Source organism: Neolamprologus brichardi, chromosome 12 (assembly GCF_056152115.1).
Source record: "Neolamprologus brichardi isolate AB-2024 chromosome 12, ASM5615211v1, whole genome shotgun sequence".
Lineage (NCBI taxonomy): Eukaryota > Metazoa > Chordata > Actinopteri > Cichliformes > Cichlidae > Neolamprologus > Neolamprologus brichardi.
Genome location: NC_142115.1, coordinates 32,360,911 through 32,388,487, shown reverse-complemented (window position 1 = coordinate 32,388,487; position 27,577 = coordinate 32,360,911). Strand labels below are relative to the sequence as shown.

Genomic DNA, 27,577 nt, shown 5'->3' with positions numbered 1-27,577 from the left:
TGTAGCTTATTCACTGTCACACCCAGGGCTTGATCCTTTGTAGGGTTTAAACTGGATATTCCCCCCCCCCCAGCAGGATTACAAATGTAATGTAGATTCAATGCAAAAATAATTTAGATCAATCTACGCTCCAAAGAGCCGGCCGCTCTTTGATGTTTGATCTTCAAAAGAGCATTTCATCCAGGCTTCTAAAGGTGATTCACTACGGCCAAACGGCACAATTGAATCGTCTTGATGTGGAATCCCAAGCAGGGGAAGTCACTTGTGACATCACGATGATGTCAGAGTACCCCTCAGCCCATGGTGTCACCTGAGAATTACAAATCAGTCTTGAGAGTGAACGTTTTAGGATCATCCCTTCACAGTTGCTGCGTCTGCCTGCCACCTTCAGGCCTCACTGGGATGCACACCTACATGTATCCTACTACTTTGCTCTGATCCGCACGGTACAAATTAAATAAATGTAACACAAAACAGCAGATAAATTCTGAATATCAAAATGTTGCGTTGAGTTTTTTCTGAATGAAAAGACAAATCCTAACTCTTTACCTTACGTGAGAGCTACTAAGGTGAGACCCTCAAAGTTGATTCTGTCAAAGAGACATATATGTGCTAATTCCAAAAACACACGAGCACAAGCATGGACACACACTCACAAGCCCACCTCTTGCTGTTGTTAACACTCTTGTTGTGTCTCCTCCTTTTCCTTACCTTTCCTTTCCTTTCCTGCACAGCCCCAGACAAACAGCACCAAAAACAGCATAGTCACCAGCCCCAAAGGAAACATCCCTTCACCCGCTCTGGTATTTATCTCCTAACCCGCCCTTCACCTGTGTGTTTGTGTGTGCCCGACTTCCCGCCGCCCTTATGTCCTTTAAGACCCTTACCTTCACCCTATCCCACACCTTTTCCTTCACCTTTGTGTGTTTTTCTTTCTGTCCATTCTTGTTGGTTTTGTTTGGTCTTTATCGAGCCACTGAGATGGCCAAAGCAGTCGGGTAGGTCGTAAACCAGCAGTCGTGTCAGGAAGCATTTTCCCACGGCAGTTGGGAATGCTTTGTGACTTGGACTCGGGTTGATCGTCTACCGCCATGTTGTTTTCTCTGTCAGTGTAAGTTTGCCAAAGACAAATAGACAACCAGTGCCTGCAGGGACTGTCACTGCGATTTACCCCCTTCCTTCTGTATTGAAGCTGTCCCCCACCGTGTCAGTCCAAAGGTCTGCAGATTGTCCTTCCAGCGAAAAAAAATTACACCTGTGGATTTTAGAGAATTCCTCTGATATTTTGGAATAAAGACCTGTAAGCTAAAAAGGCCCACAGTACACTGTCTTGTTTGTCAGCTTGTTAGAAAAAACATGTTTGAACTAAATCCAGCTACTCTCTTGCCTATGGATTTGTCTTTTATGTCAAAAAATGATGTGAAGTCCATTGTCAAATAGTTGGGAAAATTCAGCGATATTGCGAGTGAGGTTTTCTTATGGAACAGAAATGGGGAGTTCTAGTTTCCCTTTGGGACTCTTTATTGTTCTGATTACTATATATACACAGGGCAGCAGTTTGGCTTTATGTTCTAGAGGGCACACTAGTAATCTCACCAAAGTAGATACAGTGGGAAGTTTGGGCAACCTTGTTAATAGTCATTATTTTCCTGTATAAATTGTTGGTTGTTACAATAAAAAATGTCAGTTAAATATATCATATAGGAGACACACACAGTGATATTTGAGAAGTGAAATGAAGTTTATTGGATTTACAGAAAGTGTGCAATAATTGTTTAAACAAAATCAGGCAGGTGCATAAATTTGGGCACCACAAAAAAAGAAATGAAATCAATATTTAGTAGATCCGCCTTTTGCAGAAATTACAGCCTCTAAACTAGGGCTGTGCGATATGACCAAAATCTCATATCCCGATATAAGAATTCTATCGTCCCGATAACGATATAAATCACAAAAATTTAACATTTTTTGTAAATTCTGTGAATCTCGTGCAGCTCGACTTGCGTGAAGTGTTTCCAGCTGCGCGTCATGTAGCTGGAGTTGAGTGTTTTAACCAATGCATGAAACTATACATTTTTAGACATAAGTTGTAACGGCCGCCGTTTTCTTTGTGAGTATTTATTACACGGCGTGCTGCGGGGAAAAGCCTGTTCTAACGTTTGAGTCTAAGGTTTATTTTTTAGCACCTGGCGGCTCTTTTTTACTTCTCATCCATAAATAATCTGCTCTTTCACGTGATTCAGTTTATTTTGAAGTCTCAACAGGATCTTGAGCTTTATTGTGAAAGGTTTATGTGGAACATAAACAAGCGGACACCTGATGGTTTTACCGTCGTTGTTGCTAACCACAACGCATAAAAACAGGCGCTTGTCTGTCTGTAGTGTGGTTATAATAAATATAAGAGAAAGAGAGAACTTTAAGAAATGAATATAGCCACTACAGTGACCATCAAAACGATGAAAAAATATTGCCGTAAAGAGTTTAGTTTGCGACACCACAAAACAAACGATAGCATAAAATGAAACGATAGATGTTTTTATATCGTCATCCGATATATATCGTTATATGGAACAGCCCTACTCTAAACGCTTCCTGTAGCTTCCAATGAGAGTCTGCATGAATGCCTTAGTGGATTTTGAGCAGTTTTTCGGGTCGTGGTCTTGTTGAAAGATCCAGCCCCGGCGCAGCTTCAGCTTTGTCACTGATTCCTGGACATTGGTCTCCAGAATCTGCTGATACTGAGTGGAATCCATGTGTCCCTCAACTTTGACAAGATTCCCAGTCCCTGCACTGGCCACACAGCCCCACAGCAGGATGGAGCCACCACCATATTCTACTGTAGGTAGCAGGTGTTTTTCTTGGAATGCTGTGTTCTTTTTCCTCCATGCATAACACCCCTTGTTATGCCCAAATAACTCAGTTTTAGTTTCATCAGTCCACGGCGCCTTATTCCAGAATGAAGAGTTGTTTTGAGACCCCCATGTTGCTACTCTTCAGAGAAAATTAAAAGAGGAGGGAAACTTACTTCTCATTATTGGATTCACCTGTGTATGTAGGTCAGGGGTCACTGAGCTTACCAAGCCAATTTTAGGTCCAATAATTAGTTCTAAAGGTTTTAGAATCAATAAAATGACGACAGTGCCCAAATTTATGCACCTGCCTGATTTTGTTTAAACAATTATTGCACACTTTCTGTAAATCCAATAAACTTCATTTCACGTCACGTGTTTCAAAGTCTTTGCGGTAGTGTGGGTTCAAGCATGGAGGACAGGTGTTTATTGCTGATCCTTGAAGGGAATAGAGAGTAGGAGGGCGGCTGCAATAATCGCACTGTTACCAGGGACTTCATCTAGTTTGTGTTCAGCCATTTGGTGCATTATCTCCTTAATTACAGCAGGGGACTGACATTCTTCCCACCTGGAAGCAGTAGGCAGGTGGTGGTAAATCCACATGAATATATGTTTATATATATGAATACATTAGTGCTTCGTTTAAATGAATTCCATCTAGAGTGAAAAAAGGGAAATCATTTAATTAGCTGCACAGCAAAAGCATCCCTAGTAAAGCATCAGTGTTAATGTGGGGTCAACAGGGACGTGTCACCATCGAACCCTTCCCCCATCTGATGATGCCATCAGCACTTGCCCCCCCCCCCCCCAATCTGCAAACCCCAGGTACTTTGTTCTCACTCATCGTCTTGTCCCACGTTGCCACCGGTGTCTGTTGCCCTAGGAGATGGTTGCCTTGACAACACCACCATCATCACCAGGGAGACAGCTGATGATTGGTCATCACAGAGGTGTCACTTCCTGGCGGGGGGGCTACGCAGGATATTCTACATCGAGTGACAGCTCCTAGTAGAGGGAGAAAATATCTGTCTCCAGTCTGAGTCATCAGCAATCAGTGGCTACTGTGTGAACTTGAGAGGAGGCAAGCCTTTGAGGGTTTCAAGACAAAGGTCAAGTACTGGTGTAAATGTGGTAAAACTATAACTGTTATAGCAGAAAGTGGCAAAGAAAGAGTACAGCTTTGTACCTTATGTGGTGATTTGCAAGCTGCAGTACAAGTGCTAAAGGAGATATTTCTGCAGTATCGAGGTGGTACGTGGACAGAATTGCACAGTGAATATGAAAAACACAACAACATTGCAATGTTGTTGGGTTTTTTGTTTTTGGGTGGATTTGAACAGCTTTTATCAGAAGATAGCATTGATAAACAGCAGAAAGTGAGACTCTAGATAAAAGCACTTTCATGGATTCAAATAAAGTAATCGTGAATTTTATTAATTACCAGATGAAATAATAGAAAATAGTCCAGATAAATTACTGAAATTGCAAATTAGAAAATGGAAAAATATATAGTAATGAATGATTGTTTATAAGGAAACTGTATGGCAAGCAGTTAAACTTAATTCTATATAGAGTATGTAGAAATATACTGAACTAGTTAGCTGAAATGATTGATAAAAAGTTGCAATTTATTAGCTAGATGTAACTACAAGCAAAATAGTTAAAATAGCCAAAAGTATAAATTAATAAGTAAAATTGCTAGATTAAAAGTATAAATTGAAATTGTTAGCTAAAATAAGCGATTGGAAGTGGTCCCTGCACATAATGAGTAGTGTTTAAATGGAGACTATACCTATACCTAAATGGTCATCATTCAGAAATGGTAAGCTAAATGCTTTGAGTAACTGGTGAGGTGAGAGTGGTTTGGGTCTGCCTGACAGGGTTTGGGGGTATGTTAGATAAAAGATAAAAGTTGGAAACCACTACCTTGCTGTACTTTAAGAGACAGCTTAGTTTCAGCATGAAGTTTAGTGTTGGTAGCAGCAAAATTAGCATGACAAATTGTTATATGGCTAATTCTGTTCAGTGATTGAGCCATATCTTTGCACATAGTCCTGAACAACAATAGCTGTTTCTGATTAAATTCCATTTTAAAAAGGACCCTGAAATGATGCCAGCGTCTGCCCGGCAGTGATCGCCGTTTCTGTTGAGACGAGTGTGAAAGAACAGAATGACCCGTTTTTCATCATGTGGGGCATCTGAGTCTTTCTGCTGGGTATGCCAATGTTTTGCAAGATGTTGAGGCTATTTTTTTTTAAAATCTGTCACATTATATTTTATGCATATTGTATGAGCTGGCTGATTTTTGTCATTATGCCTTTGTCCCTTTCGATTTGCTATTTCTGTGATTTGGCATGCATTTCCATCTTTTCAGGCATAGAAAGCAGTTTGAAATTATGCATGCACAGCAGGGTGGTGCAGAAATAAGGAGTACCCATGTAAACAAAAGCCTAGAAAAGTTAAGGTTCAAAAAGATGTCACAGCTTTGAGTGCAACTTTATGCCATCTCTTCCCTTAGGCTGTGTACTTGCTCTGTGTATGTGTGTATTTCGACTTGTATTACTTATGTTGTGGGGACATATGTAGAGCTGTTTATATTACAGGGACTCGCCTCAGTTTTGAGATTTTAAAAAACAGGTCATTAGATTTTAGTGTAAGGATGTAGGATAAAATGATGGTCGCAGTAGTTGGGGCGCAGTTTGGGTCAAGTCTTTAGGAAAAGAAGAAAAGTCAGTGTAGTGTCCTCTGAAGTATGCAAAAAAACACTGTGTGTGTGTGAAATTGTATGAGCACTGATGTGCTCATTGCAGATTAATTTGTGTGTGTGTGTGTGTGTGTGTGTGTGTGTGTACAGGCAACAGAACTGACTCCAAATTACAGTTTTCAGTTCATCCACCCACTCTATGACTTTGGAGGATTCTCCCCCTCTCTTTTCTGCCATCCTTAACAAGCACTTTCTCTTCATACAACATTCATGTCACTCTTTCTGGTACACTTGGTTCATTTATATTTACGTTTATGTCAAATTGCTCTCTTCCTTTCCCTCCCTCTCTTTCTCTTCCACTTTTTCTTTACTTGCTCTCTTTTATTTCATCTTCCTTCATCTCCCCTCCTCATCTTCCTCTTCCTCCAGGAACCTCAGACAACTGTCATCCATAATCCGGTGGACGGGACAAAGGTATACGTCATTCCCCAGTCCAGACCTCTTCTTTCTCCTGCTCTGTCATTCTCCTCCTCTTCCTTATCTTCTCCTCTCCTTTGATATTTCTTTTCATGCTGCATCTGTGCGAGTGCAACACGGCTTTGTGCACTTGTCTATGTGTGTAACTAAATATTAATCTCAGATAAAAGTCTGTCTGAAGGGAACAGGTGCTAGGTAGCGAATGTTGTTTACCCCAACAACCAAACTTGTGTTAGTCTGCCACCAAGGGGGACCTCAACACATGCATGTATTAGGATTAAGGGGATTCTAACTATACTTAATGTCTATTCAAGTGAGAATAGTGGCAGTCCTTATAAGCTTAGATGTCATGTTTGAGCTCAGATGTTATATTTTAGCAGAGACTGGTGTCTTTGGATCTTTAAGACTGTTATATTCAGCATTCAGCATTGGAATTTATTTATTATTCATATATATGATATAGGTAAAGCTTTTTATTTGCATTATACTGACTGATGGTGTTTTGTTGTACCTTCTCTTACTGTCTTATAATCTCTTAAAAGCTGCTGGTGTAATCAGTGTGAATGTGTATGTGTTTATAGCTTGTGCATGAACATGCATGCCTTTGCAGTAAGATCACTTCCTCATAGGCATGACTGAGGTGTTTTTCCCGAGTTGTTATACCCAAAGTGAGAAGTAGCAGAACTTTGTTTGAAAGAGATATTCATGTTTTTTAATAAAGCGCAGTGATCTTTTGATCGTGGGTCAGTTATATGTGTGAAATACAGTACATGACTTTGAATTCTCACTCTCCAAGCTCAAACAGAGGCTATGCAGGAAGGCGATGAAAGTATCTGGAAGATTAGTCTTCAGTGCAGTTTATGTTTTCACACCCGCCTGGTTTAAAGAAGCACACTTGACCTCTTTAGCACTTACTCACTCAGCTCTGTCCATCTGGTAAGTTAAGTTTGATAGATTCTGGACTTTGTGAGCCAACAATAAAGAGGAGTCGAGATCAAATAAATGTGAGGCTTCAATATGTGACCCGAGAAATGAATGTCGCATAAAAGAACAAAGAAAATAAATTCACCATATTTACACAATGAATAGTTTTCAAAGGGTCAAACAAAACGAATAAGATGCAGAATGTCACAGGAAACATCTCAATGATTCAAACCAAAGAAAACAAACTGTAGGCGTAATCACACTTTTAATTATATTTCAAATAGTTGACAATCCTTTCCACACTTCTGTCCTTCGCGTTCACATGAAAACAGTTTTTCTTTTCGCTCTTCCTCTCCGGTCAGGCCACCAGCTGCTCTTTAAAAGGCTATGTATGAAACCACTTTGGTGCTTTGTGCTCGTGATGCTGTTAGCACACGTGCGTGCTTCTAATGAGGTCACAGAGTCTCTCAACTCTTCATGCAGGGGAATTTAGGCCCATTTAATCTTCTAATTGGAAATGAGAAACTCCTCCTCTGGCAAAAGCCTAAGAAGAGGGAGACAGCCAGCCAGGCAGGCAAGCAGGCAGACGGGTAGATGATTAGATTTGAGGGATGCAGCCCCTGATTAAGATGACAACATATCGCCCTGTGAGAATCTGTTCTGTCTACTAGCGTTATTGAAATGGAAAGCAGTTTCCATTAAGTTTCTGTCAGTTTCAGCATGATATAAGTGCTCCCACTGAAGCAAAGGCATCATTTGTCCACTTGGTGCAGTACACACATAGGACGAAGCTGCAGGAGCTTTGGCTTGAGTAGAAGAAAAGAGGTTTGAGGGTAAAAAGGTTAAATATAGACTGAGACTTTTAAGTTTTTGAATTGTTAATGCAAAAATAAGTAAACAAATAATAGTTACAAAGGCTGGATGATAGTAACTAACGTATTTGCAGTTTGATTTTGTGTTTTGCTTATGAACTAAATCCACAGTAAGTAACTGGTCTTGGTGTATTTTATGCTGTCTGTTTTGGGTTTGTAAAGACATGACATGGCAACATAGGGTGCCCCCTGCTGGCCAGTCTTGTGTCTGTGTAAATCAAGTCTCATTGCCCTTCTTGTGACGTCCCTCTTCATGTGCATTCAGCGCGAACGTGTGCCCTATCATGGCCGAACCTTAGCTAACTGTTTATCTCTGATCTCCAGGAATCGTCGGACAGCAGCAACACCACTGTGGAGGACGAAGATGTGAAAGGTAAGACTGCAAATAAAAGCAGAAGCTGTTTGCTCCGAATGAAAAGTCACAACACTCCATCTTGACCAGTTTTGGATCATCACTTGACATTTCCAGGCTTTTGTTTGTCACTGCAGTCAGTCAGTGAACAACTTGTGCGACAGCTGAACTTAATGTGCATCTAGTAATCAAAAATTTCAGGAGCCAGAAATGTAATTTTTTTAAACAACAGAAGTCGATGACAATCGTGTGACAGCGCACTTTAATGGAATATGTTGGAGATTTGGCTGATTGCCTTTCAGTTGTTAAGTTCTCAGCTTTATAATGGTGGATTTTGACAGGCTCTGTTATTGCTCTTTAGTTGCTGGGAAAATGGATTCTCCTTGCGGTGAAAGCTGCTCTTTGTTACTGACATAATTGTACCTGAATGAATGCCTCTTTATGAAATTGCTACAGTTTTTAAAAGCTTAAAAATTACAGTCAAATGTACTGAGGGTCTAGGGAGGCTCTTAATACTTACATGCTCTGCTTTGCATGAGCTTCTCTTGTTTATTAGACTGTATTATCACGAGCCTCGGGGCAGAAATGTTTTTTTGATGCCAACTGCTGACAAACTCTCATGCGACCGGCTTTGTGTTCATAGTGGCTTCGAGTGGAATGAAGAGCGTAATGACTGGATTTATTTAAAATGCTGTTGCTTTGCAAAAGGCTGAGCAGCACATGCTATATGTACTAAAAGGTTTATTGTTTAAAAAGAGTCCTACATGCACATCATGTGTGGTGCACATGCAGTAGATGAGCTCTAATTTAGTCATCTGGCTCACGTCTAACCTCTTACTGATTCCTCACGGAGCTCTATAATGAAGACATGTATGGTTATGATTTTGTGTGTTTGAGATGTGAGACGAGGGCTGTGAAATGTAAGAGGCCTTGTAATGCTGTTGTGGTTTGGCTCAATAGAGTTTGGCTGAAATCTTAATACTGAGGAGCACACACCCATTAAATACCAACATGCCTGTGTGGGGTGTCAGCTTTTGGAGCCGTGTAGTTGTGGCTGTGTGTGCGTGTGTCACTTGGCTAGAGTTGCGAGAGAGGAAAAAAACACTCTTTCAAAGGCGTATCACACATATCAGCAAATAACTCCAAAGTGTTTTTGTGTTTAGCCTTTTGTGTCCACTCGGTGTGTGTTTTTCTCTTGTGTTACTGTGAAAGCATAATTTCAGCTTATCTATACCAACACACTCAAACACCCCTGTTCTCCACATCTCAGCTGCGTACAATGCATCTAAATCGGGTCATGAATGTCTCATTTTGGTGCCAAGCATACAGAACAGGATGTGCGCTTCCATCTCCTCCTCCTCACCGTCCTCCTCCTCCTCCCTATAGAGGTTTTGCTGCTATGTCACAAATTCCCTAGCAACCGCAGAAGAGCCATCATGTAGGTCTCGTAGAAAAAAAATGTTGGAAACAGTACTCCAAATGCTTTTATTATAGTTGCTTATTACCTCTGCCAAGGAAGCGATGTGATCAGTACAGGGCGTTTGCCAGCACAAAACTTGCTCCAACTTGCTGGATTTGAATTAAAATTTTAGCACCAAGTTGGGAGTGATTAGTGTTTCGAGTTAATGCATCCTAAAAGTTTTTCAAAAGAAGATTTAACCTTTTCTTCATATATTCAAAAATACCTATTAAGTTGAAATAAGAAAAGTTGGGAGACATTATCTCGATGTTCTCGAGAAAATATCAATAATTGATCCTGATCCAGATATCCTCCTGGAGTCAGGAGATCGGTTCATACAGAGGTGTGCAGTTTAGGATTCATGTTACTTTGATGGCTCTGAAGTCAATTAATGTGTTGTACTAAATGTTACATGAAACTAATTTATGATTGAGACTATAAAATCAGTAGAAATGTGTTTATTGAAGTCATAAATCAAGTGAGAAGTAATTTTATCATACATTTCTCCAGTCACCCTTTTTATAAACAGAGGTGTAGCACCCTGCTGGCTGTCAAGAAGGGTGTAGGTTTAGTGTCTATAAATAGCATTTTTTCTTTTTAATCCATCAGTTTTTAAAAAAAAATTTATGCAGTTCCAGTAAATTTGGTCTTTTGGCGCTTTGATTCATTTGTCTGAAATCTTTCAGCGAACTGATTGGAAGTATTTCTGTACTGCACCTTAGTCAAATCCAATCCAATGTCAAATGATGTGCCTAAACGTTAGCGTTAAAACAAAGTTATGAAGGTAGGGCATCTTGACAGAACATTGTATCGCCTGGAAAAACTTTATGCACAAAGGAAGTACTGTATACTACTGTACTTTTCCTGCATCATTCCCCTACTCTAAATTGGAGCGCCACCACCCCACCCCTCTGGCAGAAGTGGAGGGGGCTAGGACACCTTTGGATGGGAGTCTGGGCTAAAGGGAGAGCTGTCTAAACTTAGCACCAGTGGCAGGAAACCGAGACGGAGCTCCCGGAGAGGTGTTAAAGACGAACCGCTCGGCTAGCGCCACCCTTGGATAGCAATAGTTCGAGGGCTCTTAGGGAGCTAACACTCAGATTGCTCAGAGACAACTACAAGAACCAGGTGAGTGTGGCGTGTTTGGTTGGAGTAGTTTGTCTCTCGCTTGGCTTTATAGGATCTTCTTGTGAGGTCAGTGCTCGACAGCTGGCTTGTAACCCAACACCTGCACTGGCCTTCAGAGCATCTGAGTACATATCTGTTCTGTTAGCCTCAATAAGTCTGTAGAAGAGAATATGTTGCATGAGGGCTGATTGCTGTTTTCAGTCATTAATTTACATGTTTTTGTGTTAGAATTTGAAGGGTTATTGGGTGTTAATTTATTAGTCCCAGTATTCTTCTTATTTGACATCTGTTGAATTAACTGTCCATCGCTGGAATATTTATGCTCTGCACTTCCGAGATATCGCTTGTCAGTCACCCACTGTTGGTTGCACACTGACAAATTTACTGTTGCAGAAGGTGTGGATTGTTTAATAGGTGGTCTGTGAATTTCATGTAATTGTGTTTGAGTGGGTGTACTTCCAGTGGCAGCAAATTCCTTGTTTCCCTGCAGGGGCCTTTTCTTTCCCTCTATTTGTCAATGAGTTGTTCGCGTGCCAGCTGATTAAACAGACAAGCGATAATGAGTAACATCCAACTCTCTCTCATTATCATCATGGCCATCACTGTTGTCATCATCCGTCCTCTGCTTACTGGCAAGACTCCCATTAAAGTCTCAGTAAAACCTCTCATGCAGCGGCAGCCGCAGTTGTAAATCCTGCCAAAATGGAGTCATTAACTGAGATAACGAGAAAAAAGCTTCTTCTTTTTTTCTCTCTTGCTCAATCTATCGACAGACGGCTGTGCCAAATAGTAGCAGTAATTTTTCTGAAAAAGTAAAGACAGACTGCGCTCATCACATTCATCTGCCCCCTTCATGCCAGCTCATATGTAGTTCCAACCGTTCCTCACTGGGACATTTCTGTTTTTGTGTGCAAAGTATGAATATGGCTCTCATCTCTCTTGTGATTGGTGTCACTCTATATATATGTGTGTGTGTGTGTGTTAGGGAAGAGCTTAGACAACAGCTCGCTTAAGGCGCAGTCCAGCACAAGCTCCCAACCTGATAGCTCTCAGAGCTCCTCAGCTGCTGTGCACTGTAAGTCAGCATGGCCGCCAAATGCCTATAACGCATTCGAAAAGTTGACTAAATAACTTTCTGCGTGTTTTGCTTGTATTAAAAACAGTCCTCGCTTATATTAAAAGCATGCATCTGCTGCTGTGTAGAGCCACTAAATCCCTGCAACGCCTTGACTTAGAAAGCCTTGTCTCTATTTCTGCATCAGTCTGAAATTAACAACTTAAATACAGAAAAGGGAAAAGTTCTATAAACCAGCAGAGTGCTCTGTAGCATATCGCTCCTCTACCGTCCCTTCCTCCCACCTTGTGCCACCTACACCACATGGGATTAGGACAACTCTTTGTCTCCCTCAATTGGATGTTCATGGAATAACAACACAATGCGACTGCTTTCCAGTTCTTGGCATGAACCCTGTCTTATGTTTCTTTCACTGTCTTTGTTTGAGTTTAACTTTGTCTTGAAGAGCTCTGATAATGTAGTCAGCACCTTAGCGCTACATCAAATGATGTGTCATTTGATATATTCATGTAAATAAATATAGACAATTTTTTTCACATTAGTCTGAGAGGACTGCTTGTCTTAGTGCTCTCCTAGACAAACTTTCATTCATGCGGTTACATTTAAGTGTCATTCCTCATGTCCATTCGTTCCTAAATTCAGCTGCCGCAAAGTTCGCTGACCTGCTGGGCTCAGTGCGTAGGGGATCAGGGCCCGTAGCTGACGGAGAAGGGAGAGCCAACACTCCACCTCCCTCTGCCCTCTCTGCCCCCTCCCCTCCACACACCCCGGTAGTCCCCATGCAGAGTAAGTAGAAAAGAGCAACAACAGACAGAGAGAACTAAATGAGAAATATATGTATAAGTTAGCATCTTCCTCTTGCTCTCATTTATTGCCAAGATGATGCATGAAAAGATGCACTGATACTGATCTGATTTTCATGTGCTATTTTGGGAAAGATGAGGAGGAATTTTAAAACTGCTGTTTTTTCACAGCTGTTTTCTGGATATTTCTGCAGTCCCTTTAACAGTTTTTAAAATAACCTTTATAGTTGCAGGAGAGATATAAATAAAGCTTATCCGTCTAAAGCAGGGGTCCCCAATTCCAGTCCAAGGGGGCCGGTGTCCCTGCAGGTTCTAGATGTGTCCTTGATTGATCACAGCTGATATAAATGGATAAATTACCTTTTCAACATGTCTTGAAGTTCTCCAGAGACCTGGTAATGAACTAATCATGTGATTCAGGTGTGTTGACCCAGGGTGAGCTCTAAAACCTGCAGGGACACCGGCCCTCATGGACTGGGATTGGGGACCCCTGGTCTAAAGCTACCTCAAAATGCAGTCTCAAAATATATGTAGTGCAAATAGGGTTTTTTAATTTAAAAATGTCAATATTTATTGCATAATCATCACATAGTATTACTTTTGTATCCTGACATGTTTTTAGTTCAGTGTTACATTCTTTTAAATTTGAGCTTTCTTACATTTCACACATTTAATTAATTGTTTAAATAAATGTGCACTTTAACATGTCAGACTGATGATAAATTATTCTTAAGACTTTATATGTAATCTTGCCGTACAAAGGCAGCTAAACCTTGCAGATCTATGATGGTCTATCTATGATTACCTGTAAAATTACTCTGCATAATTTAAGTTCACTGTACTGTTATAGTGAACTATAGTTCCTGAAGGGATTTCCTTGTTTATTCATTCCTCTCTTCTCCTTGTCTCTACCACGTTCTGACAATGTTTTTAATCTGTTTCTATGCGTTCCTCCATCACCCATCCACCCATCCATCCATCTTGCCTGGACTGCACTCAGTGTCTCGACTCACAGACCTGGTAAGCAGCGTTCGCAGGGCGCCGGCAGCGCCGGCAGCGCCGGCGGCCCCTGCGCCCGAAGTCGATGCTGCGCCGGTACCTAGTGCCAGGCCTACACCTCCACATGCACACACCACTTCCCCACCTCCCCCTCACTCCCCCTCCAGCCCTCCCCTGTCTTCCTCCCAGAGTGAGTACTGAGTGAGCCAAACCCCAAGCCTGTGCATGGTATCCAGTCAGGAGCCCTTATCAAATGACGTGTTAGGATTTCACAGGGCGCCTGTTTGGTAGTTTGTGTTCTGATTGTGCGAACAGGTGTATATGGAGTGAAGTACTTTGTGTTTAATGTGATGCACTTTACTTCTGAGCCTTATTAACCTCCTGTGTGCTGCGCCACAGAGAGCACCGCTAACAGCACAGGGAATCTGTGTGTGTTGACTCACTGTTATGCCCTTAAATATATAGGTGACACGGTTTGTGGTGATATAAAGAGAAGCCTGGTGTGTGCTCATATTAAGGTGTCCAGGATCACATGATCACACGGCCTCTTGTATGTGTCTCTGTGGCGTGTATGAATTAACCTGCTGCTGCTACACTTTGCTCATTTATTTATTTTCTCAGTTTTTCTAGCGTAGCTGCTGCGCTAACTGCCTTTGCCTGAGCATCTGTTTGGTGCAAATGAGTTAAAACTGTGTTTAAATGAACTGAAGTTAAATGAGCTAACATTGATGGCTCTTGTGTTTGCCTCTGAATAACTTTTGCGTACATGTTCACTGCAGCACGCAAGCAAGAAATTATCAAGATAACCGAACAGCTGATAGAGGCCATCAACAACGGAGACTTTGAGGCATACGCGTGAGTCTCTTTTTGTATGTACTATGTAGTTTCTGTGGTTTAAAGTTAGTGTTTGGCATCTTTAAAATGCACTCATGTGTGCTCTTCAGTAAGATCTGCGACCCTGGACTGACTTCATTTGAGCCGGAGGCCCTGGGCAACCTGGTAGAGGGAATGGATTTTCACAGATTCTACTTTGAGAACCGTAAGATTAATAGATACATTTGATGAAAAGCATATTTGCCTAAATCACAAACCGAGATTAATACAGACGAATACTCCACGGCAGCGCTTACATTTACACTTGGATAAGTGTTTACTGGTAACACAATATATGCTTCTGTATGTTTACCTACTTTTTTCCTGTTTCCTGGTATTGTGAATTAATTTCCATTGATATAACTAAATTGAATCATCAGTAGTAACACTGGTCCTGTCATTATTGTAGTTGTGCCATCGTATTTGATGACGTTGTCCTCATCATCCTTTCAGTTTTGGCTAAGAACAGCAAGCCGATCCACACCACCATCCTGAACCCCCATGTGCACCTGATCGGCGAGGATGCAGCCTGCATCGCCTACATCCGCCTGACTCAGTTTGTTGACGGCCAGGGTCGGCCGCGGTCCAGCCAGTCAGAGGAGACTCGTGTCTGGCATCGCAGAGACAGCAAGTGGCAGAACATCCACTTCCACTGCTCAGGCGCACCAGCTGCGCCACTCCAGTAAGGTATGGACTGAGTAAGCTGAAAGCAGAAGGATCTGTTCCAGTTCCATGTGTGTTTTCTTGGACCTTACCGGTGTACCTTTACATGATTGATAGTTTAAGTTAAAAAAGGTTTATTTTTTTTAAACTTGGTGCACCTCCTGTGCTCTGGATCAAGCTGTTTCTCTTACTCTAATCCAAATTCCTTGTGATTGACTGCCCCTCATAAACTTAAAGTTTAAACAGTAGATGCTCACGGCTCTCATTGACACTCTCTTTGAAATAATGCAGAGCCAAGAGCAGAAGAAAAGTATTGAGTACTCAAAGGATTCCTGAGCTTTTTGCTCACCTGTTATATGCTGAACCTGTTATGCCAAAGTGAATTGATATCAGCACCCACCTCTGTATATTTTCAACTGGAAATAAAGAAAAAGCCTCTTAATCAATTTGCTATGAACAGCTCTTTATATAACCAGACTGATTTTTTTTAATCCTTGGGTGTATTTTGGTTTGTTCTCTTTGATTGTTTATACTGTTTAATAGTAGAAAGGGTAAACAGCTTGGCTATTCTAAGCATAATCAGCTGCTTTTATAGTCTGTACGTTATATCTGAGAGCTGTCTCTCTGTACTAGGTCGTTTTGACACATACAATCCAGCCGTGATGTTTTCCAGGACTTAGTCAAGAGAGGTGCATGTGAGAATCCACATCATGTCAGGTTTACCGATGTGCAAACTAAGTGCAGTGGCGTGATGTGTGCTGCTTTCTGCACGCTCTGTCCTGGCAGCTCCCTCTCTGGAGTGTTTTCATTAGTGTGAACACATCTGAAGCAGGCTAATTCCTGCTGTGGGCTACACATTATGTGAGAAAGGACAGCAGAGGAAAAATATTCCAACCTGATTCTCCTAAAATTTATAAACATTCTTGTGTCGAAACTGCAAGATGTGCATGCTTGTTAGTCGCCTTTCAACCGCACAGCTTCCTGGAACAAAGTGTGATGTTCGATTGGATCAACGTGGCAATAGTAGTAACAGGCTGGTGCATTCACTGATAGCACGTGGGCATCGTGTGTGCTGCCTTCTGCGTGTTATATCCATATATTATTCAGGGCAGATGCATCAGAAGTGGCTATTTCCTGTTGTGTGCTACATGTGAGAAACAGCTGAGGAAAATATTCCAGCTCGATTCAACTAACAGTTGTTATGAATCCACTAAACCCATTTACCAGTGTTTTAAAGCCATTTTTTAAATTATGTATGTGTGTGACACTTTGATTTGTGTAATTATTTAATGTTCAGGGTTTTTTTTTTTGTTGTTTTTCCTTCTCAGGCTTAAGTGCTGTAGTTTCGTCTGTCAGGAGTGCTCTGCTGGAGAGAGGAGGAGGCAGAGGAGGAGGATGAGGAAGGGGTGAAAGAACACGTCCAGTAGTGCTCTGGGAGCTCTTTGTCCTCCAACAACAAACTGGACGCCCGGCCTCAACCCCCTCCCAGCATGCGTCTCTTCTTTTACTACTACTGCCCCCTGTTTGTCACCTGTCCTACCGCACCTTCTGACAACCGTCGAACAGCAGCAGCGTCCTTCATCCCCCACGACTTCCTCTTCTTCCCTCCGGCACGCTGGGTGTTTGATGGGGGTGGGGGTGTTTTTCAGCACTGGGTGTGATTCCTTCCTGTGGTCTTTTGTGACACCGACCCTCTTGTCCTCCTGTGAATCCACACTTGTGTGACATAAACACTGCACTGGAAATACAGTATGTAAAGTTTTAAGTAAAATCTATTATCATTACTATATTATTATGATTATTATTATAATTATTATTACACATTTGCAATTGTATATGTAATTTGTATAATTCAGAATTCTTGATGCCAGTGGTTTTTAGAGTTAAAGAAAATCCTTTTTTTCTCTCTTTTTAAGGAAGCATGTCCCCCTGCCCCATATTTACAGTGGCTGTTTTTTATTGTGGCTATTAAGTGGAAAATGATATTGGCAGTTTTTGTAATTTGCTTCTTGTATGTTAGCTATAACAGTGTGCCCAAACTCATGGTTAACATGTTTTTGATTGTGCGTTTGCAGTTTTTTTTTTCTTTTAATTTTCTTTTAATTGTATTTTCTTTTTTGTTCTTTTTTTTTTTTTTTTTTTTTTTTGGAAGGGGTGCGTCTGATGGGCGTCCATGTAGAGATCGAGCCCTGAAGTGTGTGTATGGGTGTGCTGAGTAAGTGCATGTTAGTCCAGTAACGATAAGTCGGTACAGTTGGAGGAACTTGTCGTTTCTCCCTTGCTGCAAAGTAAAAGACAGGAGAACAGGTTTGCTTAACTGGGCTTCAAATCAAAGCAAACAGCATGCAGCAGGAGTGCTACTTTCCAACACCGGTGACGCCCTGATCTCTGACTGTCCGAGCTGAAGGGTATAAAACGAAGCAGTCACAAGAACATGCATATGAAGAGGGGAATACGTTTGTCTCCGTGACCAGGATGCTTGATTCTAGAGTAATGTATCAAGCTGTTGTAAGAAAAATGTGTCACGGTGAAACCTCTGCTCCAATGAAGAATCTTCATTGCTGGTATTTGAAAAAACACAGATGATTAGGAATGGTTATAAAGTAACTGAAGCTGAGTACATCATAGTGCCTGTTGCCTCTTAGGTTGTTATAAATAATTTCTTTTGATGGGATAATTTGGCTTCTTTCAGGTGAATTATATGAGGCATTTATTCACATTCAGTATATTACTTACACTAGACCGAGGTCAGCAGGCGGCTAGCTTGGTGAAGCAGGGGGGAGTACTTTTATAGAGGCTGTATTGTACTGGGCTCGATTAACAGCAAAACCCAGTTAAAAGAAATTAAAGTTTCTATTATAATTTAGAATATTTTCAAACCTTTTCCAAGCTTGAACCTTACATGTCAGACAGCTCCATCAAATACAAAACCACAGGACTCGCTTGACAAAAACAGCTATTTTTAACTTGTGAAAGCTAGAAGTAACTGATGAAAGACAGACTATGGAAATACCACCACACGACTCCTATTGAAACAAACTAAACTGTTTAAATGAGGCCAGATGCTTGTCCCAAAAGCTCCAAAATCAAAAAAATATTAATTGCTGCACGACAAATAAGAATAATGTTCCTGCGACTGAAACTTTACAGCGTTGAAGAAACGCTTGTAGAGTTTCAGGAGATTAACTCACGCCAAGCAACTCAATGTGAATTGGAACAAAGTGCTGTACTAAATTAAATTATTAATGGATTTCAAGACTTTCAAACAGGTTAGAAAGGACCACAATTTATTAAACAATATCAGATATATGTATTTCATCTTATAGTGACCATCTTGTGAAGGTGAATGTGTTTTGTTATAACCAATAATGAATCAGATATGCAGAATATTATTATAGCGTACAGATAATTTTTTCTGAAATAGTCTGGTCAGAGTTGCTTTGACGTGCTGTTTCCTAAACCTTGCTTCTCTCACGAATCTCTGTGAATGCTGGTTCAGCCTTCACCCCACCTGGAGATGGTTTTATTTACTGGTCAGTAGTGCAAAAAAGGTGTTTGGCGTAGCGATGGGATGTTGGGCGAGTCCTGCTGTTTGCTAGGCGACAGCTGAATACCAGAGCTCTGTGGTCTTTTCTGAACGTGTGAGGTATTTTTAAGTTCCAAAAATCTCAGTGGAAAAACAGCCGGTCCCTTTTTCCCCCACTCAAAATGACAAAAGCAGTCAGAACATTGAAGAAAGGATCTCGGTAGATGTTTGAGCTTTCTCACTTCCGGAGCCACAGCACAGCAAGCTGGTGCTGCAGCTTCGTCTAAACGAAGCACACGCAGATTACAGGCGCGTTACGCCCATATCAGCGATGAAGAATGAAGGCTGCGTTTGGCTGGGCGTGTGCATTTTGCTAGTCTTTTGCCACAGGTGCAATATTTATGTGAGTGTGTCTGCACGCATGTACATTGGTTGCTTTCAGTGTGTATTCTTTACAAGCCTGGGAGGATATTTCGGAAGTGTGTGCAGTGTGGACGATGAAATGAGAAGGCTTTATTTTTCGGAGGACACATCAGTCCCCTGCCTTCAGCCCAGGACTCTGTTTTCATCTGCTTTCTTTCATGTGTTTTTCTTTTTTTTCATGCTTTTACTCTGTTATTTTGGTTTTTGTGTTACAGTAAAGTGTTATCAGCTTTTTATGATATAAAGTGCTTGTGCCAGAGGTGGCAGGACTGAACGGATGGACTTTGCAGCACTGAAAACTGATTTTGTGGAGGTTTGACTTTTCATCAGCTCCACTTTACTTTGCTCATCCACCATTGGCTGCCTTCACATTTGTCTCGCCCCTATTGGTCAGACCAAGATAGATAAAGACCGCTCAGTCGTCTTGGTGAACAGTCCTCAGGTTTTAATTTATTTTGAATATTTATTTATTTATTGTAGTCGACATTTTTACTGTGCTTTTTTTTTCTTTTCCTATTGTACAAATCATGCACTTGTGCAAGTGCTGTCTGCAGTTGTTTAAAGAGACGATGCTTCATGTATAAACATGACTGCTTTTAAATGGATAGTACACCCAATCTGCATTCTGCATGTGTTTTTGTGTAACGACCAACATGGTGGAAATGACTTTTGCTTTTTCTGCTGTTTTTCTTCTGCAGATTTACATTTTTTTTGCTGTTTTATGTTGTCCATTTTTTCCTTCTACTTAATGTCATTACCACTTTTACAGAGTGGGATACATGTTTGCTTTGAAATTCATATGATACAGGACTGTATTTTGTGTGAACTGTCCCACCCAACACTTCGCCTTTTTGATAAGTCAGATTTGTCAGATTAATGTTTTTTTTTTTTCTTGCAGTGAACAACAGAGATGTTGTATCATACTTGTCTCATCTAGTAATGATGTTCATGTCTAGTTCAGCCTGTTCTAATACTCAAAGGTCAAAGGTTACCTTTGACCACACATATGTGCGTGACCGTGCTAACATAACCCCCCCTCCAGAAAAAGAAGAAAAAGCAGCATGTACAGTACAAAGGTGTCGTTCTTCTGTTCTTCTTTGTGTGTTTCTAAACTTTAAAATCATGATGAGATTCACATATTTAAAATGAGGGAGTTCACAGTATTACACAACTGCAACTAACAAGCAGAGTAGCTGGCCTTTTTTTCTTTGCATGACAGTCAACAGGAAACTTGTTTTTACTTGGTTTTTGGTGTTTTTCTTTTTATTTGGGTTCATTTTCTACTGAATGCTGGTATACTCGACCTTTCTCTCTCTATTTTCTCAGCTTTTTAAGTGCATATAACTATTTTTGTCTCGAGATGATATAATGAAGATGATTATAATGATAAGGAATATTATATATAGATTATAGCACTGAGGATGACTATGAGGAAGTTGACAGTTATGTTGATGATGATGTGATGATGATTATTTGGCATGCTTCTCTATGGGGCTCTGTGTTGCCAGTGCAGACTGGCTGCCTTTTGTACATAGCTGAGTGACCGTCAGCACCAAGAGTCACTGCTGCTTCAAAGAGTAAAGATGCTCCAGCAGGGGGCGCTGTCACACAAAATAAAGCACAAACACACTGACGGCAGCTTGATGCTTCTAATGTAGCTGCAGTAACTTTAGATCAAGCAGACAATCCAGTCAGAGACATCAGCAGTTCATCAGTGTAGAAGAAGAACCAGCTTCCATTCAGATTATTGATCAGAGCTGCACAGTTAGGACTAAAATGACACTGATGCCTCTAATAAATCATCATCTGTATGAATTATCAAAGGTGAAATAAGGAACAGTGATTCATTGTGCAGCCCTGCATATAAACTACATGAAGTGTCCTCCTCTTGAGGCCAGTGTGAGCTCTGCTGCCTTCCTGTTATTTAGTCAGATGAAGCATCACTGAGATGAGCTGGAGCCACTCTGAACTCCTGCCATCTTCTTTTTACAGTCACTGACTGAGCTGCACTGACAACACTGAGCCGGCTTCTCTTCATAGGGTGTCTTTCACTCTTTCCCCACTCTCTCTGTTTCCAACCTTGTTCCATCATTTCTCTGCAGTTGGCTCTTTCTACTTTCCCTTTGTCTCTTTTTGTCACTTTGGGTTTCTTCTGTATAATAATATTAATCCTCTAGTTCTCTGATTCTTCTGATTATTGCTCTGTTCTCTTACGTGCTTCACGTGTTTCTCTAACTTCAATAAAATGTGTTAAGGTGTTATCAATAAAATGACAGTTTAAATAGAAAGTTCAGCGTCCTTCTGTGTTTACAGACACATCAGACTGCAGCCAGGCTTTGATATATTTAACTGACAGAAAAAAACAGGAGATTAATGAACTTGTTTTTCTGATATTTTCACAATTTTGTTCATCAGGAGAAAAACTTGAACTCCACAGTTAATAAGACTAATTAGTATCAAATAAAAATACAGATGAAATGTTCTCAGCTTCAGTATTTGTATCAAGACTTGCCTGATGAGGTTTTCATTGAGACTCAAAATGTTCAGTGTTTTCATTATAACATCTTCAGTGAGTTTTGTAAATCCTCCATGCAACAATAATAATTAAAAAGACTGAAATTGCTGTCAAATACAGCAGGTGTCCAAAAAAAGGAGAAAAAAAACATTATTTTTAGTGTTTCAGCCACAGAAACAACCAAAAGATGAACTAGTCAAATTGTTATTTAAATGGTTTTTCATCAGTTTTAGTCGCTCCAAATCACAGTGACTAACAGAAAAGTTTCAGGCTTCTCAGATTTCTGCCTGCAGGCCTGTAGTGACGGCTCTTGACCTTAAATGACAAGAAATGAACACATGACTGTTCTGTGCTTCAGTCATCAGCAGTTCATGTTGTACATTTCATTTACTCCAAGAGATATTTTAGTGTTTTCTCACATAGAAAGAAGTTGATGGAGTTGATCAAAGATTGAAAGATGAAACAAATACATTCACAATAATTTACACAAAAATGTAAAATAAACCAAATGAAAGAAATTCACTGAGATCTCACTGAACTACAATGAAAAGCTCTTAAAGTCTAAAACATGTTATTATCAGTTGTTTTGGCATCTCCTGCTTTTCCAATATTACACGTATCTCAGTGAAAGTGTCTCTGTGAGTGCAGATGTGAGTCATGTCTTCACATGATTAAATAATAAACACAGGTTTTTTGTGCAGCCCTACACATAAACTACATGAAGTTTCCTCCTCTTACTTTGTCTCTTATTGCTACTTTGGATTTCTTCTGTATAATAATATTAATCCTTAAATTCTCTGATTCTTCAGATTTTTGCTTTATTCTCTTAGGTGATGCACGTGTTTCTCTAACTTCAACAAGATGTGTTAATGTGTTACCAATAAAAGGACAGTTTGAATACCGTAAGAATTAAACAATAAAAATTAAGAGATCAAATTTCATTCGATGTTTATACACAAATCAAAACGCAGCCAGACTTTGATATTTTTATTGACAGAAAATAATCCAGGAAATCAGTGAACTCGTGTTTCCGACATTTTCATCATATTTGTTCAGCAGGTGACAAAGACAATGAGACCAAATCCTGAATGTGCTGATGTGATCTGGAATATGAAGTGGGAGTTCACAGAAACACACTGGAACAAACAGCAGCTCCAACTGTACAAATGTTCAACAATTATGAAATAAATGTTTCGGGTCAGTCAGTAGCAAAGAAAACAGTGTCTGTATCTGACAAAGCAATTTACACAGAACTTAGGAACAATCTAAAAACAAAGAATGAACTTTAGTTTGTATGAATACAACTGAATAAATGTCAGACAGTCAACATTATTCTGCAATGACACATTTTAAAGAAAAACATGGCTGAATTATTATGACAACCTACACAGTTTGGTTTATTTTGCAACATAATGGAGAACATGCTATAAGAAACACATTTAAATGAAACAAATCACTTAAATGATTCACTGACAGTTAAGTATTAAAAGCAGACATTAGGATTATTTATGAGTCAAGTCTATTTATCATTTTGAAACCATTAAAACACAAATTGTCACAATGCTGTTATTAGCTGATATGGATCTAAATAACTGATGAAGGAAAGGAAAGTGACATTTATCAGAACTTGTTCATCAATGTCTGACACATGGAAGTATGTTCAACTTCGCACTGTTTAAATGTTTAAAAACTGTTTCATGAACACCCAATGACTTGAAACTGCTATATATTTGTCAAATAAGGCAAAAAAAATCAACCAAAAAAGCAACAAATAAATATAAAGTTTTGAGGACCTTCAAACTGAATTTGCAAGAAAACAAAGCAAAAATTACTTTTATCATTTAATTTTACTGTGTTTTGAAAATGATTTTTTATCACATTGTATAAAATGCTTCAGATACTAATCTTTCTTTCTGCAATTTCTCACATAAGAAATAAAAACAGGAGTTGCCTAAATTTAAAAACAAACAACCACAAAACAAGCTGTAACTAAAAGGATGAGACAAGAGAAGAAAAGTTCACAGAGACCTCGTTGCAGTTTTCAGAGAAATCTCAGTCTGACAGATTTTGATATCAGAGGTTTTGGCGTCTCCTGCCTTTCCAACACTGAAATATGGGAAGAGTTTCTCAGTGAAAGTTACGGTGGCCCTGAGAGGCCAAAAGCGCTGCAAAAAGAAAAACACTTGCAAAAAGAAAAAGCGCTGCAAAAAGAAAAACACTTGCAAAAACAAAAAGCGCTGCAAAAAGAAAAACACTTGCAAAAAGAAAAAGCGCTGCAAAAAGAAAAACACTTGCAAAAAGAAAAAGCGCTGCAAAAAGAAAAACACTTGCAAAAAGAAAAACACTTGCAAAAAGAAAAAGCGCTGCAAAAAGAAAAACACTTGCAAAAAGAAAAAGCGCTGCAAAAAGAAAAACACTTGCAAAAACAAAAAGCGCTGCAAAAAGAAAAACACTTGCAAAAAGAAAAAGCGCTGCAAAAAGAAAAACACTTGCAAAAAGAAAAGCGCTGCAAAAGCACACACAACACAACGGAAATAGGAAAAAACACAACGGAAATGTTTCTGGGGAGACAATAACCGGACGGACCAGTTGACCAAAACATGCTAACAAGTGCACTGGGACTGGGAGACACTTCAACGAAGTGGAAGCAGAGCGGCCAAAGAGTAAACTTCCAAAAGTAAGTTCTGAATATTATGTCACTTATTTATGTGCAAATGTTTAATAACGAGGAGCATTAAAACATTACTGTTGGCCACATGCCGGCAAAGTTATGTGACATTAGCGATGTTTGTACTTTCAGCATTTACTTTGTTTTAAAGTCTTTACTTTATACGCCGTTAGATAGTCGACCTTAATCTTACAGAGAATCTGATGATTTTGTGGATAATTAAAATCAGTCATATATCCACAAACACAACAGGCTGAAAGTCAGTGATGCTGCTCGGTTTGCAGTCCTGAATATCACGGCACAAGCAGGATTCACTGCACTGTTAATGTTAATTATGTCATATTGCTGCCTCTGTTCGGTGGTGTTGAGCCAAACGGACTTTAACGTGTGTTTGAACGAGCTGACGGTTCACTCATTGTAGCGACTTCCACAGTCGCTAGAGCCCGGGGATGGAGCCCGCCTATTTGCCTGACGCGCTGTCAACTTTAGCAATAATGCGAGAGGTGGAATTGTTTGCTTGTTTATTAAAGTGTTTACAGAGTAATGTCATCTCAAGATTTGGACTCTTACAACGTCACAGGCTCTAATGTAACAAGACGAAACATGTTGTGCAGCGGTCAACAAAAACTACGGCTACCCAGCCCTCCTCTCTGTCAAAATCAAAACCAGTGAATGACAGACTGACAACGCCCTCTTAATGTCGCCGCTAGCACCCACGTGACTCCCATTACACATCACCATAGCAACCAAACAAATGAAAACCCAGTGATCATCAAAAAATTCAATACATTTAATTATGGTTCCTACACTCATTAAGCTGAAAGAAAGATGCTTTAATCACAGCAGTCACACATGTGTCCACTGTACCAGCTGGGAACTCTTCTTGTTCAGCACTCGTAATAACACTAAATCCTCCTGTTTGTAGCAGTGTGTACACCTGAGACTGTCACCTGTCTGTCTGTCCTGCACTCTCTCTCTGTTTCTTTCTCTCTGATTGTGGAATAAAAGTATGAACATGTATTTATAAGTTACACTTGTGTTTGAATCCTGCAGCTTATCACACATTTGATTTCCATGTGTGACGACTGCAAGTGTCCAGAGTGAGGACAGACTGAGGGACCCACTGCTGCACATCATCTGTGAGGCTTTGCACCCCTGATGATCCACCAGGACTCAGCAGTGTGTGAGGAAGAGGAGGAGGAAGAGCCAGCAGCAGCTGACAGATGGAGAGAATAGACAGACTGTTCCCTGTTTGTGAAGGACTGCTAGGAAAGTTTAACATAACTAACTGTCTGTACTGAATCAGTCTTATTAGGTAATGTTCAAATAATGTTATCATCCAGTGTTTTCAGTGTGGGAGAAAGTACTCAGGGCCTTCAAGTTACACACTATGAAAGGCAGCAACAAGTTTAATATTCAGAAACCTAAAGTATGTATCAGCAGCTGAATGGAGCTAAAAATAATTGTTTGTTTCAGTTCTATGAAGCTTTGAGTATTTTGGATCAGTAGCACTGCTGTGTTTGTTGCATCATATCGCTGTAATTGTTTATATGCTTTATATATTCTGAGGTAAGTTGATCTATAGTTACATCATATTCTATAAGGATGTTATGTGTTTGTAGACTTTCTGCCCAGTTTGACCCATTTAGCAGAAGTCAGCCCTTTTAAGGCTCTGATATCTATTCTGTATGACTTAAAGCAGTTATGACATGGTCTGATTTTCTCACCCAATAAAGGAATATTTAATATATCAGTCTACTCTTCATTCTATCAGAAACAGTTATCACAGCTCGTACATTTGCTTCTTCCACACATATATGTAAGCATTGAGCCAAATTTAGTAATAATGCCAACATATTAAAAGAACAATATTTGTCTCTTATATATAATACATCTATATATACACTGTCACAGATACTTGTCTTTAAGTGAAGATTTAAGGTGATAGGAAATATAAATAAATGCAACTTGAATCTTTACTGAAGCTCAGTGTTTGACACAGAGTTCACTCACATGTGCTGTACCAGTGTACCTGCATATGTGATGTGACAATAGAAGTGATTTGATTTGAGAGTTCAAACTCACTGCTGTAATAACTGATAATGATTAATATAATAACTATAATATTGGCCATCTCATATTTACACTGACTTTAGTCTCATGAACAACATTAGCTAATTGTTATTTACTAGCTAATCTTAAATGACTGTTCAGTACAGATATGAAGCCCAACAATCATGTTTTACAGTCCTGTGGTCTCAGCCTCAGATACTTATTAAATCACACAAAGCTCGTGTAGAAACAAACAAACGAACAAAATATGTTCTCCTTCATTTCTGTCAACCACACGTTTCCGCTATCATGGTTGCTAGGCAACCTGGGCAGCGCAACGGAGGCTAGACCGTCCCATTTCAGACCCTGAATTGGGAAACAGTCCCTGAATTGCTGTATCCCAATTCAGGGTCTGCAGCCTTAAAGTACGCAGCCTCAACGGTCCTCAAGGGCCGCGTACTCAAAGACCGCTAAGGCCGGAAGTGTGAGGCTTGTGAAATGGGGCGGTCTAGCCTCCGTTGCGCTGCCCAGGTTGCCTAGCAACCATGATAGCGGGAAACGTGTGGTTGACAGAAATGAAGGAGAACATATTTTGTTCGTTTGTTTGTTTCTACACGAGCTTTGTGTGATTTAATAAGTATCTGAGGCTGAGACCACAGGACTGTAAAACATGATTGTTGGGCTTCATATCTGTACTGAACAGTCATTTAAGATTAGCTAGTAAATAACAATTAGCTAATGTTGTTCATGAGACTAAAGTCAGTGTAAATATGAGATGGCCAATATTATAGTTATTATATTAATCATTATCAGTTATTACAGCAGTGAGTTTGAACTCTCAAATCAAATCACTTCTATTGTCACATCACATATGCAGGTACACTGGTACAGCACATGTGAGTGAACTCTGTGTCAAACACTGAGCTTCAGTAAAGATTCAAGTTGCATTTATTTATATTTCCTATCACCTTAAATCTTCACTTAAAGACAAGTATCTGTGACAGTGTATATATAGATGTATTATATATAAGAGACAAATATTGTTCTTTTAATATGTTGGCATTATTACTAAATTTGGCTCAATGCTTACATATATGTGTGGAAGAAGCAAATGTACGAGCTGTGATAACTGTTTCTGATAGAATGAAGAGTAGACTGATATATTAAATATTCCTTTATTGGGTGAGAAAATCAGACCATGTCATAACTGCTTTA

General features: G+C 39.9%; 1 protein-coding gene across 11 annotated transcripts in view; it reads left to right on the top strand.

Moving 5' to 3' along the window:
• camk2b1 (calcium/calmodulin-dependent protein kinase (CaM kinase) II beta 1) overlaps nucleotides 1-21,415 on the top strand; it is a 77,043-nt gene extending 55,628 nt beyond the window's left edge. For 3 of the 11 annotated variants that reach the window (XM_087849400.1, XM_087849390.1, XM_087849389.1), the window contains 10 exons: nucleotides 735-803; nucleotides 5,983-6,027; nucleotides 8,151-8,199; nucleotides 11,751-11,840; nucleotides 12,483-12,626; nucleotides 13,644-13,832; nucleotides 14,422-14,497; nucleotides 14,587-14,681; nucleotides 14,969-15,202; nucleotides 16,507-21,415. In XM_087849400.1, the coding sequence (XP_087705526.1) occupies nucleotides 735-803; nucleotides 5,983-6,027; nucleotides 8,151-8,199; nucleotides 11,751-11,840; nucleotides 12,483-12,626; nucleotides 13,644-13,832; nucleotides 14,422-14,497; nucleotides 14,587-14,681; nucleotides 14,969-15,201 (990 nt within the window). In that variant the 3' untranslated portion in view covers nucleotide 15,202; nucleotides 16,507-21,415. The remainder of the gene's footprint in view (nucleotides 1-734; nucleotides 804-5,982; nucleotides 6,028-8,150; nucleotides 8,200-11,750; nucleotides 11,841-12,482; nucleotides 12,627-13,643; nucleotides 13,833-14,421; nucleotides 14,498-14,586; nucleotides 14,682-14,968; nucleotides 15,203-16,506) is intronic. The other 8 variants (XM_087849392.1, XM_087849391.1, XM_087849396.1 and 5 more) reach the window with 4 other exon arrangements.
• Nucleotides 21,416-27,577: the final 6,162 nt, after the last annotated feature.